Raw genomic sequence first — 20740 nt, forward strand, 5'->3', positions numbered from 1 at the left:
CCTGAATATGTATTGGAAGGACTGATGCTGAAGCTGAAACTCCAATAGTTTGGCCACCTAATGGGAAGGATTGACTCATTTGAAAAGACCCTAAAGCTGGGAATGATTGAAGGTGGGAGGAGAAGGGGACAACAGAGGATGAGATGGTTAGATGGCATCACCGACTCAATGGACATGAGTCTGAGTAAGCTCTGGCAGTTTGTGATGGATAGGGAGGCCTGGCGTGCTGTAGTCCCTGGGGTTGCAAAGAGTTGGACACGGCTGAGTAACTGAAGTGAACTGATACAACATATATATAATAATCACATATATATATATATATCACATATATGACATACACACATATATACACATACAAACATGTATATATAAATGCATTTATATAAAAATAAATAAGTAAATAAATGATGCAAAAACATTGGGCCCATCTGTGGTCAGATTATTCCACTCAACTCCAGAATTTCATGTAGAGGTCATGTGAGTGGTAGGGAGAAGAAAAAGCTGGTCAAGTGTTGGTCCTTTAATGGACTGGAACCTGGTGGTCTGGAGTCGACGATAAGAAAGTAAGAGAGAGAAAGAGGCTGATATCCCCTGGTTTACGTGGAAAGCCAATAGAGTCCTGTTCTTAGGGCTCGCCCTGCTGCACGTAGGCACCAGGCGCCCTCTCGAGTGGGTGAAGGCACAGTGTGCCTTCTTGAGAGGGTCTTAGAAGCCCGGGCAAGAAAGTGAGCTCAGCGGGCCTCTGCGCTCCAAGGAATTAGCCAGAAAGAGAGAGAGAGAGAGAGAGACAGACAGACAGACACGGGGACCCTAGCTCTGATGGAGCAAAGGTGTTTTAATCAACATGGCATGGGCATATATACTGTCTTACAAGGTGGTTATTCTCAGCAAAGATAAAGATTAAAATTCCAGACTTACAAAACATAAGACGATCCCTATCAAAGAGAGAGTTGCAAACAATCACCTTTTACCGTATGGCTCATAAAAAGGAAGAGGGTACTTATCACCGTAATGAGAAATGCCTGGATTCCTCAGCCCCGGGAAAGGCGTGCCTCTCCTCTTCAGGAATTAATAAGGGCCAGAGGGTTCCTGACAGATCCAAAACAGCACACAGGAAGCCTCTTGTTAAATGCTTTCTGACAGTCAAGGGAAGAAACCAAGCTTTGGACCCTCAATTCTCCTTTTGCAAAGATAGCCATTATTTAACTACTGTGTTCCTGTGTAAATTTTGTTTCAGAAAGGGAAAAAAAAGTAGTTCAATTACTTTTAAAAGTATCTCAGAAAATCACTGAACTTAACATTTTTTCACTGATCACTGTATTGTTTCATGGTCCCAGTATTCCGTTTCTATTTGTGACATATAGCTACAAAATATAATTTTTCAATTATAGTAGCCATTTCTTGAGAATTTTCTTTAAACTGGGAGGTCAAAAAAGTTGACAACAATGACATTCTAGTACTTGGGCACTGCCATTTATAGTGTTGATGCACATGGGCAAACTACGCCATAGATTCTCAGCAATTTCCAAATCAGTGATTTTCTTGAATGAAATTTAGAATCAAAGCTTGTTGTAATTGATGTTCTGTTTTGCATTTGTATTCAATTTTTATTGTTTCCTTCAAAAGATGTTCCTTACATTTCTGAAAAATACAAGCTCTATGTACAATCTCACCTATAAGCTTAAAGTGAGAATGTTATTCCCAATAAGGAGTTAAATATGAAATCATTTCCATTCTAATGATTTAATCTGATTTTTAACATCACAAATAAAATCTATGTTTAAAAATTAGCTGTTTCAACATAATCAAATGGCATAAAGAAATTCAAACATGTATACAGAATTAGAAAACCAGTGATAATACTCAAATGAATTAAATCACTGTTTAAATCTAATTCAGACCCCTCCTATCTTCTGCAGGCTTAAGAAAAGCATTTCTAACTTTTTAGAAATTTGAATCTGAAATCAAAAGTTTCCAGCCCACTGTAATTACACCTCTAGGCCAGTTAGTACCCAAGGCCCTTAAATATCATTGCACTTAGTGAATTACTGTAGTGAATAGTGTTGAAAAAGTTCTCTGAAGAGTTTTCTATTTCTTTTTCCAACAAAAGCAGGATTAATTTTTTTAAAAGAATATCATATATCAATGTTTGCTAACAGAAAATCAGGAGGAATGGCTTTCCTTTCCCTAAATTCAGCCCTTTACACTGAGACAAGTATGTGAGTTTTTTCTGCTTTTTAACTGAATCCTTATTAACCATCACTCATACAGTCAGAGGGTACATTGTTATTTTCTCAAAAAGGATACATCTACATATCACCAGGACATAACTTCTGAAGACCACACATGGACATGTTTTGAATTGAAAGTATAAAATTAAGACCCGCCCCCCCCCCCAACAAACTGGGAAGATCTCCTGGGGGAAGAAATGGAAATCCACTCCAGTATTCTTGCCTGGAAAATCCTATGGAGAGAGGAGCCTGGAGGGCTATAGTCCATGGGGTCACAAGAGTCAGACATGACTGAGTGACTAAACAACAACAAAAACTTAATATGAAGAGGAATACATAAAACAGCCTGAGGAAAAGGAATAAAAATAATCTGACTAAAGACAGAAATTAACTTTTGTACACAGTAAGATTCTAACAGCCTATACTGTGCAGAGAAAGAAGATGTCATGAAATCTTCAACCATAAAACTAGTAGAAGGAAAAGTCTTGGACAAATATAAGAAATAAAACTATATGCTAGAAGATATTTCACAAGTATTCATATGAAACATATTGTTTGAAAACCAAAGTTAGGTTGATGATCCCTGGCAATATATTTCTCAATCAAAGAAAACACTTGCAAAACATGGACATATTTATATAGATTTGTTATGGTCATAGGACTCAAAATTTCATTTTCCACTTTTCCTACATATTAAAAAAATCACTGTTATGCATTTAGCAGCTCTGGCATATATATAATCTTTTAATGGGCATTAATGGTGACCCTGATCAGGAGTGCTTTCATTATTACTTTCCTTTCCATATCCTCATTTTGAACAAAATCCATCTGGATACGTGCATGCTGTTCTCAGTTGCTCAGCTATGTCCAACTCTTTATGACCCCATGGACTGTATAGTCTGCCAGGCTCCTCTGTCCATGGGATTTTCCAAGCAAGAATACTGGACTGGGTTGCCATTTCCTTCTGCAGGGGATCTTGGAGATCCCCTGTGTGTCTTATGTCTCCTGCATTGGTAGGTGGATTCGTTACTACTGTGCCACCTAGGAAACCCATCCTTACTTGAACAAAATCCATCTGGATGTGTAAAGTTCCCTAAAGGAATGCCAAGCATACTCTGATCACGTTTCTACTTGTAGCATCAAGTTCTCTCATACATGAAATGGATCTCGACTTTCCTGAAAGATTTGCCCTTCAAAGTGCTTAACTTTCATTTTCTATCTCCCCATCCCATTCTTCAGATGAATAAAAGAACCATTATTTCATTGCAAGTAGTGATTGCTATTAAGGAAAAATTCTCCCTTTCACTCTGCTATACCTTTGGTTTAGAAGGAAAAACATTTGTTAAGGCTTATTTTATCATACTGATACATTTGTTCATTTTGGATTGGGAGAGAAATATCTAAAACCCTCCTAAGTGTTTAATTCCACATATATTTTGACCTCAAAGATATCCTTACCTCTCTAAACACTGTGTCATGTAGAGTACAATGAAAGGGCACCACTTTCTTGGGGAGATATGTAGGAAGTCGTTCATACATGTAGACACAAAACATGAGCATCAGGATTGGATTGGGATCACAGATGTCAGCAGCCTGGTTCCAAAGAAGAGAATTATAAATTACAGGATATATAAATAAAATATATTAAAAGAGCTAAAGCCCAGTACATCAACCACTGAATTACTTAAAACATCTTAAAATGCTATTGATTGACAATGACACTGAAATGTTGCTATGAGCAAACAAAATATTGCTGTGAATCAGAATAGCTTGACCTATGTGTTAGAGGATGAACTAGATGTATCATAAATATAAGAATGACCTCACAGCCTCAAAGGCTCCATAAAAGCTAGTCAGAGGTCAGAACACATAGCTACTATGCGCTAGAAATACAGACAAATGTGATTACAATATCATCCATGACTTAAAGTGTATAATGCAGTAAAAGATAATAGAAGTAGACAAACTACTGAAGTAAAAGATGGCAAGAGGTTTTTTTTTTTTTTAGCAAAAACCCAAAGGAGGAGGTAACACATGAGATGGCCTTGAAGAATACTTGAAGGGTTTTAAATAGGTTGGTGTCTGGAGTGAGGAAAAGGTATATCCTATCAGAAAAGAAATCTCGGACAAGGATATAGGGAGTATAGTATTCATTTGGAAAAGAAAAAGTACAATGTGAATCACGCATAAGATCAGAAGGGACAAGTGGTAGAAGAAAAAGCGAAGGAGTGCAACAGTCACATAGAGGAAGGTGTGGATGCCAGGAAGAGGGACTTCATTTCGGAACAAGAAATAACCCAAGAGCAACAATTCATGCAGATCAGGTGGGTCAGGGGGAGGTGGTTGGAGAAGTACTTATCCTAGAACAAATCACAGTATGGCAGAAAACATAATTACACTGATAAACAAGATAAATTAGTGATGGTTGTTGGCATATATTTGAGATAACATCCAGAATTATGGAGGAATAACAGCAGGGACAATCAACATAGCCAGAATGGGCACTGAGCCCAAAATGTCAAGTCAGGAGCAGAGGAGGACGGATTATTTCTATCAGTATATGTTGTGCCTATGATCTCCCAGAAAAAGGCAGAGGTAGTGGGGAAGAATTATTCATAGCAATGAAGTACTGGGATTGGTCTGAGGCAAAGGCTCAAAGACATATAAGACACCACTGACACAAGCATCTCTGTCATTGTCAGTCAACAGGAACCTCTCTGCACTTTCATAAACTGGAGATCTACTGTGATTTAATGGCGCACATTCAAGTTAGCAACTGAAAACGATCTGGGCCTGGCCTGGAAATGCAAATAGTGCCAGAACTCAGGATAGCAATGGTTATCTGGAAATAAAGCACTTGACTCTGAAATCTGGCAGAAGTTAGAAGAAACTACTGAGACCCCCGTTGATCATCTGCTAGTACACATTCCCAAATATATTCTTTTCTTTCTTTGGAAGAACAGAAAGGCTTATTCTTTCTTGTTTTGTTAATAAGCAGTAATGCTAACCAATAAAGGTGCCTGGGAAGGGGATTATTAGGGGAAGAAACTGGAAGAAGTTGCCAGTCTTGGCAGAGTAGAAAACTGCTAGTGAGTATGATGTGAGGAAAACTGAGACATGTATTAGGACCCCAAAGTTTCTCATCAATATTGTGACATCTCACATGTCTTCACTGATGACAATGTTAGTCAACATATACAGGATCATTAATCAACTTAAGAACAAACTAAAAATGGAATACAGAGTTTAATTTCCACAAAGTGAAGGATATAGCCCTGCATGATGGGCCAGCCTCTGGGTGTGATCCAAAGAGAGCTCTCGATGGTGATGGAAAATGTATTCATTGGGGAAAGGGTAGAACTAGTGGCAGGATACTCCAGGCCCCAAGTTTGAGGTCCATAAAACTCTTCTGAACACTATTTTAGTGACTATAGCATAAAATATATAGGTAGCAATATAAAACTATTCCAAAAGTCCATCTTTGAAAAATATGTAATAGGGCAGTATTTTGGAAATGAAAAAAAAATGTTTATCTTAATTGAAAAAATTTGACAATTAGAGTATTAGAGTGAAAAACTAGAGAAAAGATCACTCTTAGCTTTATGATAAAGTTCAATGAAAATAATCTAAAGAAACTGCATTTTAGTCAATTCTAGGCTTAAAAAGCCAAATGTCAAAATAAGTTATGTTTGTTTAAAACAAGATTTTGATGTGAAACATATTTCAAAGATATAATCATTACTTTCTCTACACAGTTCTAACCTAGAAGAACTTTACTTTTATTTATCCATTTTTCTCCTGATAATATTTTCCTACTGAACTAACAAAAGACAGGGAATTTTTTTTAATGCCATAATAGAGGAAAATGGTGCAGTAAAAATCTAGTAAACTAAACTCACATCCTGCTACCACAAAGTACCATGATCTTTACCAAATCAATTGGTTTCCCTAGGTCTCAGTGTCTGCATCAGTAACAAGAAGAGAAGATGGAGCTTCATGGTGGGTTTAATTTGCTATGACGTCAAGATATTCCATCTTCCAAACTAGATACCAATCAAAACTAGTAGTACCCAAAGACATACCATAATCTGACAGAGAACACTACTGACTGCTTTCCCAACAGCATTTTCCTCCCTTCTTTACCAAGAATCCCAATTTTTGTGGCTCTTCCATTACCTTTATCAAACACTGGTTTAACTATAAGCATGAGATGCAATTATGGTCAATGATATGCAATGGGATGAATGCTGTGGGACCACTGGGAAAGTTTACCTAAAGGAAAATGAGAAGCACAAGAAGTGGTACTATTCAACCAGACCCAAGAATAGCTCTATAATGGTGTTATGTAAGAATTTCAGTAGGAACTTTGTAGTTATTAGTGCACATGCTTAAAACAAAGCCAATAGGCTGAGAAGAACTGTGCAAAGATGAATCTTTGATAATTTTGTTGACTAAATGAATAAATATCCCTATATTATTTTACTGCCTGATTCATCTTATATAAAATATAGAATTTATTTTTAAAATACTTTTATTCATGAATTGTTAATAAGACTGAAAGTATCCAAGTTGACATAAAGAAACAAAATTTTTCAGAGAAGTTAGATATCTATTCACCCTTAGCTTCTATCATTACTCAGTTTATATGTAGTAGAATCTAAGTATTAGCTATACCTATCTATCTATATTTAAATATCTCCATGTCTCTACATGAGGGAATAAAAATACATTTTATGCTGAGTTCAAGTAAATTGCACAATAGCATTGCTTTAAAAGGGAGGATATATAACAACAGTTACATTCCAGATGCTAGGATTCCACACGATATAACATTGGCACAGAAACTTATTGATCTGACTCAACAGTTGGAAACAACGACAAAATAAATAGGAAACTCAAACATTAATAAATAAGTCCAGTGGTAAGTTTCACAGTATCCATATGTGGACCAGTGCTAATCATTAGTATTAATTCACTATGGTTAAGTTAATTTAAGGGTGATTTTTTTTGAACTTTGACATTTGATGCAGTAGGTAAATTTGGGTTGATAAAAAGTTAGGAAATTGGAACTGACTGGTAAAATCTTGGTAATTACCAGCTAAGTTAATTGCTAATTTCCCCATTCATCAAATCTTAGACATCGTCTCTACATTTTTATGTAGTAGATACTCAAATCTTAGGATCTATTTTTTGCTACACAATAAAATAAACAGTTTGAGTCAATTTATCTGAGGAAGTCAAAAAGCAAAGGAGAGAATCACAATGCAAGATGAGTTATATTTTCTAAACAAAGATATTTTAAGTTTCCTGTAAACCCTTATCAAATTATCAAAGGTCACCTTAAACACCACATGCCCCATGCAACTCTTGCTGGTTCCCTTTTCAGAATGATTTCTCTCCCCTTTGATTCCCACAGTACACAGTTTCTATGTCTTCCTGGCATGTACTGGCTGCTTTGTACTGGATCTTTTCATATACAATTCACTATTAGTCATTAACATATCTGAAGGCAAGAGTGTGGTTTTACCACACCTCTATCACTTTCAGGGTCTATCCAGCATATTTTATGGAGGAGATTCAGTCAGTCAAACTGACAGGAACTATAATATTTTTATTTTTTCACACTAAAGCATTTAATTAGAGTTTATCCTTAAAAGTCTTATAAAAGAACTCTCTGACCAATATGCCTGATTACAGTATCTCCTTATAGCTCTACCAATATAAAAGGTAAATGTCAGACCTGGTACAAAGGGATTTTAACATGTAAATGACTTTAATACAGGGAAAAAGCAAGCCATTATGAAGCATCATTTCTCTGGCAGGTGCAAGGAAGCACTTTGTACCAAGCCATGTGTGGGCACTGGTATCATCAATCTCTCTGAGTCATAGAATGGAAAACTCAGAGTTTGTTGTAATGGTCCTTTTGTGGCTGGTCACCAGGTCTGGCAAACCTCACAATGTCTCCTCTATCAGTTTATTATTTTAAGCCCCCATTAAAATGAACTGAGTAGAGAAAATATTTTTCTACTTGACCAAGTTAAATGGCATTTTTTTGGTTCTGTGTTCTCTGTCTCCAGTTCCTTTCCTTTCAGTTCATCCTCACCATTGTAAGAGTAATCACATTTATTCCCATGACACCAACATAGTAAACTCCTAAATTGTTATGCTGATATCCAAGATCCCAATATATGCCTATATCTATTTTTTCAATCCCAAACTTCAACTAAGTCAGACTATTCACATAATTTCCTTAATGTCTGTCATTTGTCTACATTTTATAGTCTGCTTATGCCTCTGAATAAACACCTTTCTCTCTTACCACTACCAACCCAAATCCACTCAAGACCCAAAATAAGTCTTGCCTTCTTCACAGTCTTTGGTGGATTAATCTGGATCACACTGATCTCTTCTTTTATCTGAATTCTCATTCTATTATTTTCCTATATTGTCAATTAAATTAGTGGAATGTCATTTATGATTGAACTTGCATATATCTTGACAATTCAATGAGTTTGTATATTCTTAGAAGTCACGAATCATTTATTATACTGCTTCATTACTCTGAAGTAACAAAGGGCTCAGAAAATGATAAGCAGATAATGTTTTTTATTGTCGCTATAGAGAACAATGAAAAAGGCCAGATGGAATTGTAACTTGGAGGTCTAAACATAATAAAAGGCTACATTGACACTGTGACTTCTACATTAATATTTATTTTAAGACTAAGGTGAAAATTCTTCCTTTTGCTACTAAATAGGAAAATAATATAACATCTATATTCATATTCAAATAATCTGTTCTTTAATTCTTAGGGCTCAGATAATATTAAGAAAGCACTGCTGTGACTTGAAAACTAGAACTACTTACTTATGCAGTCAGATGTACATAATTATACCCGTTAAAAAATAGCCAGTAGATTTCTATGAAGTCATAGTTCAATTTTCACATTTTAGCAATATCCCATGAAAAGACTGTTTCAATTTAGATTTAAAATATATGAACAAAGGAATATTATAAAGGAGTCAATTAACATTTTTCCAAAGAAGATGTAAAATGGTCAACAGGTATGTAAAAACCTGTTTAACATCACTAACCACTAGGGAAATGTAAATCAAAATCACAAGGAGACATCACCTCACACCTGTTAGAATGGCTATTATTGAAAAGACAAGAGATGTCAAAGGTTGGTAAGGGTGTGGAGAAAACGGATCATATGCACACTGTTGGAGGGAACGTGAACTGGTGCAGCCACTACGGAAAATAGTATGTTGGTTCCCCCCCAAAAATTAAAAATATAACTACTATGTGGTCTGGCAATCCCAATTCTGGGTATATATCCAAAGGAAATAAAATCAGTTACATCACAGCTATCTCTAATTCTACATTCAACTGCACTATTATTCACAAAAGCCAAAAAATAGGATCAACATAAGTATCTGTCGATGGATGAATGGATAAAGAAAGTGTGGTATATTCTTACAATGGAATAGTATTTAATCATAAAAAAGAAGGAAATCCTGCCACTTGTGACAATATGAATGAACCTGGAGGACATTATGATACCTGAAGCAAGCCAGACACAGAAAGATAAATATTGTATGATTTCAACTATATGTGGAATTAAAAAAGGCATACTCAAAGAACCAGAGAGTTAGATGGTAGTAGCCAGGGGATTGAGATAGGGGAAATGGGGAGATGCTAGTCAAACAAATGATTATTTATAGGATGACTGAGTTCTGGGGATGTACTGTAAAGTATGGTCATTATAGTTAGTGATCCATTGGACTGTGTACTTGAAATTTGCTAAGAGAGTAGATCTTAAGCATTCTCCTCACAAAAAAAACAGTCTGGTGGGCTACAGTCTACAGGGTTGCAAAGAGTTGGACACGACTGAAGAAATTTAGCACACAACACATGTGAGGTGGTTGATATTGATGTGTTAATTCACTTGATCATGATAATCATTTCACATTGTAAACATATATTAAATTATCACCCTGTACAACCTAAAAAATCACATTGTACAAGCTAAGTATACACAAGTTTTATTTGCCAATTATACCTTAAAAAGTTGGAAAAAATAAGGAATTAATAAAATATTTATAGAATATGTGATTTTAAGGCACCCACCTGTATGTCCATGTCAAAGCCAATTTCACGAAGAACATTCACAACTATCAAGCAATTGTGCAGATACTGTTCAGAACTTTTTGGTTGTGTGTACATGTTTATGAAATGAGACTCAATCTGGAAAAGGTAACAATCAAATCTTTTATTAATAGAATAAAAATAACTGCTTTTTAATTGTTCTCTGTAGTTCAGTAAACAATCATTTCAATACTAACATTTATCAGTAGATTATTATAATAAAAATAAATGAATAAATAAAAAGGGAATGCTAGCCATTCAGATGTAGGTTCAGTTCAGTTCAGTTCAGTCGCTCAGTTGTGTCCAACTCTTTGTGACCCCACGGACTGCAGCACGCCAGGCTTCGCTGTCCATCACCAACTCCCGGAGTTTACTCAAACTCATGTCCATTGAGTCGGTGATGCCATCCAACCATTTCATCCTCTGTTGTCCCCTTCTCCTCCCACCTTCAATCTTTCCCAGCACCAGGGTCTTTTCAAATGAGTTAGTTCTTTGCATTAGGTGGCCAAAGTATTGTATGATTTAAAATTAAAACATTTAACAGAATCAGTTTGCAGAAAATATTTCAAATTTTAATTTCTAAGTTATTTAAATAAAAGAAGACCACTCTGCATAAAAAGGACTCTTACCAAAAATGGGCAATAGGCTCCCAACACTGTTGCAAAAACAAGGCCATCTAAAAGGTCTTCGTCAAAATTTACTATCCATTTCTCAGGGGGAATAACACCTGTTCCAAAAAAGAGACAGAGTAAATATAATGACAGTTTTACTTTTTAAAAAATACCTCTTATGGAAATTTGAGCAAGAGTCAAAGAAAAATCTGCCTTTGCTTAGAAAAGAAAAAGCATCATATTTTGGAAAAAGAAAAAAACAAAACTAAACCTTAGAAGCTTAGTAATATGAAATTTATCGATAAGGTATTACAGGCAACTGTAGACTGTCCTTTATTTCCACTGGAATCACTTTGAATAATGTACTACCATGAAGTAATGGAAGAAAAATCTGACATTTCAAAATTACTCATTCTGTTGAGTACTGTGCAGTTCAAATGTTTGATCATCAACTTGGGTAAAGAGGCTCAGAAGGCATGAGGTTTCCAGTAACTCTAAAGTTTTAGTGCCCGTTTGACTATTGCAGAAATTCCTCCACATGCAGGGTAAGTATGTGAAAGGGTTTTGGAATTTATGGCTTGAAGAAACTAGAAATAATCTATAAAAGATAATACAAGATGGAGGAATAATAAAAGGAATTTTCAGTTACAGAGATGACTACTACGCTGACATAAGGGAAAAAAAGTGAAAGTATCTGGATATTTAGTAAGAAAAAACAAGCAACAACAAACCAACCTGCCCTAAACTAGGGAGGAATGAAAGGTGATTTAAACATCAGAAATTACTGACATGATGAATGTGACATTTCCTTTTGCAAAATGTTTCCAAAACGGCCTAGTAGAACCATCTCTTAATGGTTTGAGATGATTTATTAACTGAAAACTAGGGGAAAACCTGGTGATCTTCATAAATCTCCTCTAATCCCTTGATTCTCATTTTCTGTGAAGAATAAACCATGATGGGATATGTTCATTACATGTATATAACTTCACAAAGTAGGACTGTTTTACATCTGAAACTGAAAGACTTAGTTTTCTCTGGAACCACATATGTCCTGGATACTTCACAGAAACAGTGCCCAGTACTTTCTCATCTGAGATGATACAACACTGAATATCTCTTTAGGATTTCTACAGCATATTACTACAAAATCAGTCTAGCAAACAAAGGTCACCAGGAATTTTCAACTAACATACAGCAAACAATATTTTGCACTATATTTTTCAAATGATTTTTTTTCCTGAAAGAAAGCTATAAATAGTTGTATGTCTGATATAAGATGTGACACAACCAAAGTAATTATTTGTAAATGTACTTCTCTAGTTGGCTGAGTAATTATAACCTAACTGTACTTCTCCATTTCTATCTACCACTCACAGCTTTTAACAAAAGCAAAGGGTCTCACTTTTGTAGCCAAAATTCATTTTTCTACAAACTCAAAACAACAATTCTAATTAATCTGAAAAATACAATTTATTAGCTTATAATGAAACAGTCAGTTGGCAATGGATATAGACTGTGTCCTCTAAACATCCCCTTCTTATCAGAGAAGGGATAGAAATTTCCCTGAGAGAGCTTAACATCTTATCATGCAAGATTACACTCACAAGAGGAAAACAACTAATTAAAAATCTCCTAACTAGAAGTTAATGAACAGAACCTAAGCATTATATTGTTACTTCCAATTCCAGCAACTACAATGCAGCACCACAGGATTCATTATGACCATCCCCCTTTGCTTATTTCTAACTTCTTTTTTCAACAGTGAAAAACCCATCTCTCACTATTTAAAAGAAATTCACTTATTTGTTCAGCCACAGTAAACAGAAAAAAAGTACTTTCAGAATTGCAAACCTGTCCCCTGTAAGAAACCAGAGTTACATGCATATGTATAGGTCTATTGGTCTTTTAATTCTACACTATGCAATCATGGTACGGGTAAAGTCAGCTCCTTTCTCCTCCATTACATTTGGTGAGGTTGTCAAACATCTGTAAGGCAGTTAGATTCATTTCTCACAGTCTGCATTCCATCCTGGATTACTAATTTATCTCTTGGTTGATTAAAAAAAAATATATATATATATATGTATACACACACACACACACATACACATTCACTCTTTGTGGATTTTGACAGACTCTTAGGATTTTGAAAGATACATTATCATGTATTCACCACCACATTCCATACAGAAAAGTCTTATCACTCCCAAAATTCATATGGGCATTTTAGAGTCAACTTATTGATAATCTACCAAAAAAAAAGTGTGCCAGGATTTTTCACTGGGGTTACCTTGAATCTATAGATCATTTTGACCTCTCAACAATATGATATTCACTAATTATAAGATCAGTTGCATATAATAATTATCAGACCAGAAACTTGAGGTTGAGATAATAAATATACAATACTTGGGAGAACCTCCATATAAGTGCATCATTAAACTAGAAAGAAAGTGAAGGCTCTTTACTATGGAGAAGATTGATTAAAAATAAAAGAAGGCCTAAGAAAACAATATCAACTGTAAGAAAAAGTAATTATAGCAGCTACATATAAGGGAAAAGACACAAATAATAATGTTAATATATTTAAAAATTTTAGATGGTATTAATTTCATTAAATGAGTTATAAAATCTCACTCAGTGGAAGATAGAAAATAAAAATAATCTTATTACAAGTTCTTTAATCATTTCTTTTAGAATTAATAGGCCTACATGGTTTTACCAGTAAATTATGCAAAATTTAGGAACTAAGCAATTTCACTAATATAGAAACTCTTAAAAAAGTGGGACTTCTCAAGCAATCACTGAGATTTGCATAAAATTATAACAAAAAAATCCTAAAATGTACAGAAAATATTTACAAATTATCACTCATGCAAACTGAAGCAAAAATTAAAATATTAGTAAGCTAATTCTAAAAAGGTATTAAAAAATATTAGCTATCATGGCAAAATTGAATTTGAGCCAGGACTGCAAGTGTAGTTTACAGTTAACGATCAGTTTAACTTACCATATTAAAATACACAGATATATATTTATCTATCTACATATCTAAATAGTTCTGCAGTATTCATCAGAAAAATTCTATAAAACTAAGGAGAGAATGTAAATTCCAGAGCACAATCGGAAAAATAATCCTACAGTAAATATCACAGTTAATGAAGAAATGTGGAATATACTCTAAGACTAAATATGAAAAAGATCAGGCATAATGTAAGATTCTCTATGCTAATAGAAGGCTAGAAAAAGTCACTTCATGTCTCAGTTTCAACCAATAGCTTACACTGCAAAAAGAGTACAAAAAATACATCATATGCCAAATTTACCAAGGCAATGCTGTAGAACAGGTTTCACACTCTTGAATATCTCACTCACTTTGAGAATATAAAAAAAATTTAAAGCCAAAGAAAGCAATTCACTTATAGGGGAGGAGTTGCAAGCTGATCTTAGTTTTTCCAAAGCTATTTTGCTGGCATAACACAATTTAGAGTTCAGAGAAACACAGTGATTCCCATGTTTCATTTTCAGTCAAGATGCAATCCATATGTAAAGAAAAGGAAAATGTTTACAAAAGAACTCAGAGATCAGAGTCCCTGAAATGATAATTAGAAAAAACACAATACTTATGAAATCCAACCACCCAACAGCTGAGTCAAAAATAATTAAAAATGGAGAACCCAGTTAAAATGACACACAGTCTAACACTGACAGAATGGATATGAGTGTTATAAGCACTGACTATGTAGGCATAATAAGTCTAACACAATGATGATACTAAGGCAGGAAGGTGAGAGGAAACGAGAGTGATAATGATCTCTCTTGTCAGAGCAATGACTATTAATTTTATGTAAAATAAAAACAGGTAGCAACCAAACAAAACTGAGAAACCTCAGAACTCATTCATAAATTTCTTCTTTTAAAGTGGAGCTATATATTGGGAAATATTATTTCTTGTGGTGGACAAGTATTTTATATGGCACTTCTGTATTATTTAATCTTATTTCCTGTTTCTGTATTTGTACACATTAGAGTTTTTAACCTTTGCTGTGCAATAGAACCACTTTAAGAGTTTTGCAAAGCTACACATGCGCAGGCAACAATCCAAAAATTCCAAGTCAACTGGCCAGAGGTGGGAACATCAGGTTTTTTTAAAGTTTATTTTATTTTCAGTTCCCTAGGTGATTCCAATGGGTATCCAGATTTGAAAATCCACTACTGTGGATGAAAAAGAAAACAAGATCTCTCTCTGAATAGCTGAAAAGAATTAGCAAGAACTACACAGATCTAAGTTACTGAAGAATTAATATTTTGAAGACACAGCATTACCCAATGCTACTTAACTTGAGTCTTGGAGTCAAACTACTTAGATTCAAATCCCAACCACACCCTCTTCTAGGAAAACATGCTAATCCCTCTGCTTTGTTTTTTAATAATAGTAGTAAGAGTGACCCGATCAAGATGTTTGCTTTGAAGTTTAAATGAACAAATAAATGTAGGCCTTTAATTGGCATACCACAAATGGTGGCTATTATTATTATTAATCATGGTTTTGTCAAATATTCAATTAGAACTGTGGTTCACTACATTGAAGAGAAGATGACAGCTGAATTTTTCATTTTGTCCTATTTTAAACATGTTTTCCTTCCACAAGGCTGAAAATCCCTTACTAGCTGTTTTATAAATAGTCTTGAATCCCCCTTCCTTCAAAGAGATGAATAATTGTGAAATTTTTTAGAGCATTTTGAAAAAATGCTTATGATTCTATTTCTTAAACTATTTTTTAGTTCAGTGAGCACCAACCACAAAGAGCTCCAACCACAAAGACAATAGGGTTTTAATTAATTAATTAATCAACTTGTGAAGATGTTGGGAGTGACAAAAAATTCTCACCTGCCATCTAAGAGACTAGATTTATTTTCAAGGCCCAGGCAGTTGACTTCTTTTTACTAGAATATAACTTACATGTTAGAAGGAATTTGGGCTTTTTTGTTCTCTGTTGCATCTTTAATCCTCATAACAGTCCTGGGCATATAAGTTTGTGTTTATTAAATATGTGCTAAACAAATAATATTTTTAGATGCTTCTGTTCTTGTTACAGTTTTAAAAAATGATTATACCAAACTTGGATAAATTTTTTTCAAGTTACTTTATAATCTTTGATTTTATACTTAATACCTTTTAATACATTTGGAATTTATTTATGTTATATAGCATATAGTACAAAGTTAACTTTACCTTAATTATAAAACGTCAGCCAATTGATCCAGCACTATTTACCAAATGAATTAATGTATTTATTATAGATTTTGGAATGTCATATCTATATTAAATTCTATTTTATACTCTCATTGTTCTGAGTCTGCTATTATGCTATACAATTATGAATACTCCTGATTCTTTAAAGATATTTTAATATTAATATTAATCACTGAATATTTATTTTTGTCACATGTTTTATCAAGTGTTTTCCTTAATTTTTTTCTCTATATTATTCTTTCCAAATTTTATTATTACAATGTCAATACTGGAAAGCTAGCAAGCAAATAAACAATCTAATTTTAGTAGAACATAGTTGTGGGGCTAGGGGTAAGAGGATCTTATCACATATTAAAGTAAAATAAAAAGTTAAAGAAAAAAGATTACAAATTGAAAATACTGACTTCACAACACCATTAATCACTAAGAAATGCAATTCACACCCTAAATAAAATACCACTTCACACACACCTAATGACGATAGTCCAAAAGACAGTCACAAGTACTGATGAGGATGTGTACAAACTATAGCCTTCACATATGGATAGTGGGAAAGTAACATGGTACCAGCACTTTAGAAATTTCTCAAATGGCAAACACTCAGTTATCATATCATCCAGAGATTCCACTCCTATGTCATACTCAAGTAAAATAAAAATGTATGTCTATAAAAATCTTTCCATGAATGTTCACGGCAGCATTATTAATAACTGCCCCCAAAATGGAGATAATCCAACTAGTCATCAAATGAAAATTGGATAAACAAAATGTGGTATAGGAATATTATCTGTAAATGTCTGAACCTGGAGTAAGTTAAAAAAAAAATCAACTTCAAAGATATTTGTCATATGATTTCATCTATAGGGAATATCCAGAAAAGGTAAATCCATAGAGATAAGAGGTAGCCTGGTATTTTCCTGGTGCTGGGGGAGTGAGAAGTGACTGCTAATAGGAACATTCCATATGCACTGGGGGATGATGAAGATGTTCTATAATTAGATTGTGACAACAATTGCACATATCTATAAACATACTGAAAACTGTTGAATCATACACTGTAAATGGATGAATTTTATGGTATTAGAATTATATCTCAATAAATTATTAAAAATGTGCTTAATATATGATTCAGAAACTCCAATTCTGATATTTACTTCAGAGAAATGGAAACATATGTCTATAAAAGACTAGTATATGAATGTCCATGGAGGCTTTATTCATAATAGCCAAAAATGGAAATAATTCATATGTCTATCATTCAGCTAAGGAATAAAGAAATTATAATATATATATGTAATAAGTTAGAGAACAGTCACTGAAGTCAACAAATTCAAGACTAACAACACTCCTTTCTCCAGAAAGAAAAAAAATTCTATCTCTATGCTGTCATTTATCAGTCCTTTTACATATTCAAGGGACTTGACACTAATTTCATGGTTCTTGACATTTAAGACCTCAGTCGATACTATACTGACTCAATACTGAGTCAGTCAAGTCAGTACTCAATTACAGGATTACAGTTTCTACCACCACAATAAAGAGTTAAGCTGTAAATTATTAGCAGATACATTTTAATATTGATTATTTAAACTAAGTAAATGTTAGGGAGGGCTTCCCTGGTGGCTCAGATGGTAAAGAATCTGCCTGCAATGCAGGAGACCCAGGTTTGATCCCTGGGTCAGGAAGATCCCCTGGAGAAGGGAATGGCAACCCACTCCAGTATTCTTGGGGCTTCCCTGGTGGATGCTTGTTAAGTACTGCTCTTTAAAATATATGCTTTCACTATTTACAACTGTAACATGGTTCTGAGATCAATTCCAACATGAATGTGTATGTGTGTTGGGGAGGAGGGTTCCCACACCACCAAGCAATGCTCAGGAGTCCAGCTGGGTGTTCTATAATTCAACTCAATTCCTACACTATCTATTCAGAGATGGATAAAATGCTCAGACTCACAGGGCTGCCCTTCACTTCAGATGCCAGTCACATGTCCAGGTTGCTACCGGTACTTCTAATCAACTAGCTATAAATCAGAGGTTCCCATGACTCTTTCCCCCTTCGGATTCAATGTATTAGCTAGAGCAACCACAGATATCAGGGAAACATTTACTCATGTTTATCAGTTTATTACAAAAGGATATGATAAGGAATATGTATGAACATCCAGATGGAAGAGATGCACAGGGCAAGGTAAGTGGGAAGAGGGATAGTTTCCATGCCCTCTCCAAGTGCACTACTTTCTCCATCTCTCAATGCAGAAACCCAGAAACTTTCTGAACCCTGTCCTTTTGAGTTTTTATGGTGGCTTCATTACATAGGCATGCTTAATTAAATCCTTAGCCTCTGGTGATCAATTCAATCTCCAGGTCCTCTCCCCTTCCTAGAAGGCAGGGGGTGGGGCTGAAGGTTCCAACCCTCCAATCACAAGGCTGGCTCCCCAAGCAACCAGCACCACCCTTAGGTGATCTAGGGGGCATTCCAGAAGTTACTTCACTAACATAACAAAAGATACCCTTCTGTGTTCCTCCCCTTAGGAAATTCCAAGCATTTTAGAAGCTCTGTGCTAGAAACCAGCAGGAAGACCAAACATAATTCTTACTATAATTCACAATATCACAAAATATTAGTAGCAGTTATTGCAATAATTTATCATTTCTTACAACTCCTAATGGTTCATTTCAAATGAAATCATGTTTCAAGCATAGTTCTTAATCTATTTTATTTGGTGATTTTGATGAAAAACAGCCCCTGAAATGTGAGACCTTGCCCAGTATCAGCTGGGCTTTGATACTGGTAGGAGTAGAGCTGACACTCACAGCTGGGTCATGTTATCCTCTTATTGGACACAACCTAACACCACTGACATACAAGGTCACTCTGCTTCTGTGATGAAGTGAGACAAAACAAGAGCATTTCATAATCCTGCCTAGTGAAGTCGCTCAGTCGTGTCTGACTCTTTGCGACCTCATGGACTGTAGCCCACCAGGCTTCTTGGTCCATGGGATTTTCCAGGCAAGAATACTGGAGTGGGTTGCCATTTCCTTCTCCAATCCTGCCTAAGCCTAAAACAAAAACAAGCTCATGGTGTAAACCATGAAACATCAATATCCCCCTCTCCTGGTTAATATGAGCAAACACTGCTTCTTTACCAATTAAAGAATTACCCTCACTGTAGTCTTCTTCAATTGGATGAGATTTACTGTAACTCATTCATAAGATTTCCACTGTCCCTGAAAACATACAGTCAAAGCAAATTCCTGTTTCCTTTGTTGGAGAGGTAGAAATTTCTGTCTATTCTTATAGATTATTCTGACTCAGTTAAGAATTAATTTGACATGACAGATTAGTAGCAGAAAATCAAACAAAAGTTAAATTACATATATACATGGGAAAAACCCCCCAAAAAACTCACCAAAATGGCTGAAGCCCTCATCTTAAATAGCATCCTCAGCTAAAGACAAAAGAGGATGGCGAGAGAGTGTTATGGGAGGTGACATGGAAAACCACAGTAAACAAGGGTAAGGTTTTAATGCAGAGCTATGGTTTTCCCAGTAGTCATGTACAGATGTGAGAGTTGGACCATAAAGAAGGCTGAGTGCCAAAGAATTGATGCTTTTGAACTGTGGTGTTGGAGAAGACTCTTGAGAGTCCCTTGGACTGCAAGGAGATCAAACCAGTCAATCCTAAAGGAAATCAATCCTGAATATTCACTGGAAGGACTGATGCTAAAGCTGAAGCTCTAATACTTTGGCCACCTGATGTGAAGAGCCCACTCACTGGAAAAGACTCTGATGCTGGGAAAAACTGAGGGCAGGAGGACAAGGGGGCGACAGAGGATGAGATGGTTGGATGGCATCACCAATTCAATAGAGGTGAGTTTGAGCAAATTCAGGGAAACAGTGAAGGACAGGGAAACCTGGCATGCTGCAATCCATGGGGTTGCAAAGAGTCGGACATGATTGAGTGACTGAACATCAAGTCTTTTCCACTGATAAGTTTCCAGAGATTTGGTCACCTTCCTCCTCCTGGTACAGAAATGGAGACAATCTTACAAATGCCGATTTCCCTTACAAAGGTAAATGTTTCTCACAAATGGATAACTCTTTTAAAATAATATTCAAAAATAAAATAAAATAATATTCCAAAGAGACACATTTTGGCTTTCCAGGTGGTGCAGTAGTAAAGAATATACCTGCCAGTGCAGGAGATACAGGCCACGCAGGTTCAATCCCTGGGTCAGGAAGATCCCCTTAGGAACAAAATGGCAACCCACTCCAGTATTCTTGCCTGGAAAATTCCATGGACAGAGGAGCATGATGGCCAACAGTCCATGGGGTTGCAGAGTCAGACATGACTGAGCAACTGAGCACATATGCATCCCTCGAACCTTTTCCAGTTTACCTAGCTAATGCACAAATCCTGCAATGTCTTTCATAATATTCTTCACCGTGAGACAGCCCGTGATTCTCCATAATGTGTGGTCTCCCTGGT

General features: G+C 35.3%; 1 protein-coding gene across 1 annotated transcript in view; it reads right to left on the reverse strand.

The window, feature by feature from the left end:
* CFAP47 (cilia and flagella associated protein 47) overlaps positions 1-20740 on the reverse strand; it is a 479971-nt gene that overhangs the window by 255057 nt on the left and 204174 nt on the right. The window contains exons 34-36 of the mRNA XM_043897451.1: positions 11009-11106; positions 10362-10478; positions 3690-3824 (exon numbers count right to left, since the gene is read on the reverse strand). Coding sequence (XP_043753386.1) covers positions 3690-3824; positions 10362-10478; positions 11009-11106 — 350 coding nt within the window. The remainder of the gene's footprint in view (positions 1-3689; positions 3825-10361; positions 10479-11008; positions 11107-20740) is intronic.

Source organism: Cervus elaphus, chromosome X (genome assembly GCF_910594005.1).
Source record: "Cervus elaphus chromosome X, mCerEla1.1, whole genome shotgun sequence".
NCBI classification, from domain to species: domain Eukaryota; kingdom Metazoa; phylum Chordata; class Mammalia; order Artiodactyla; family Cervidae; genus Cervus; species Cervus elaphus.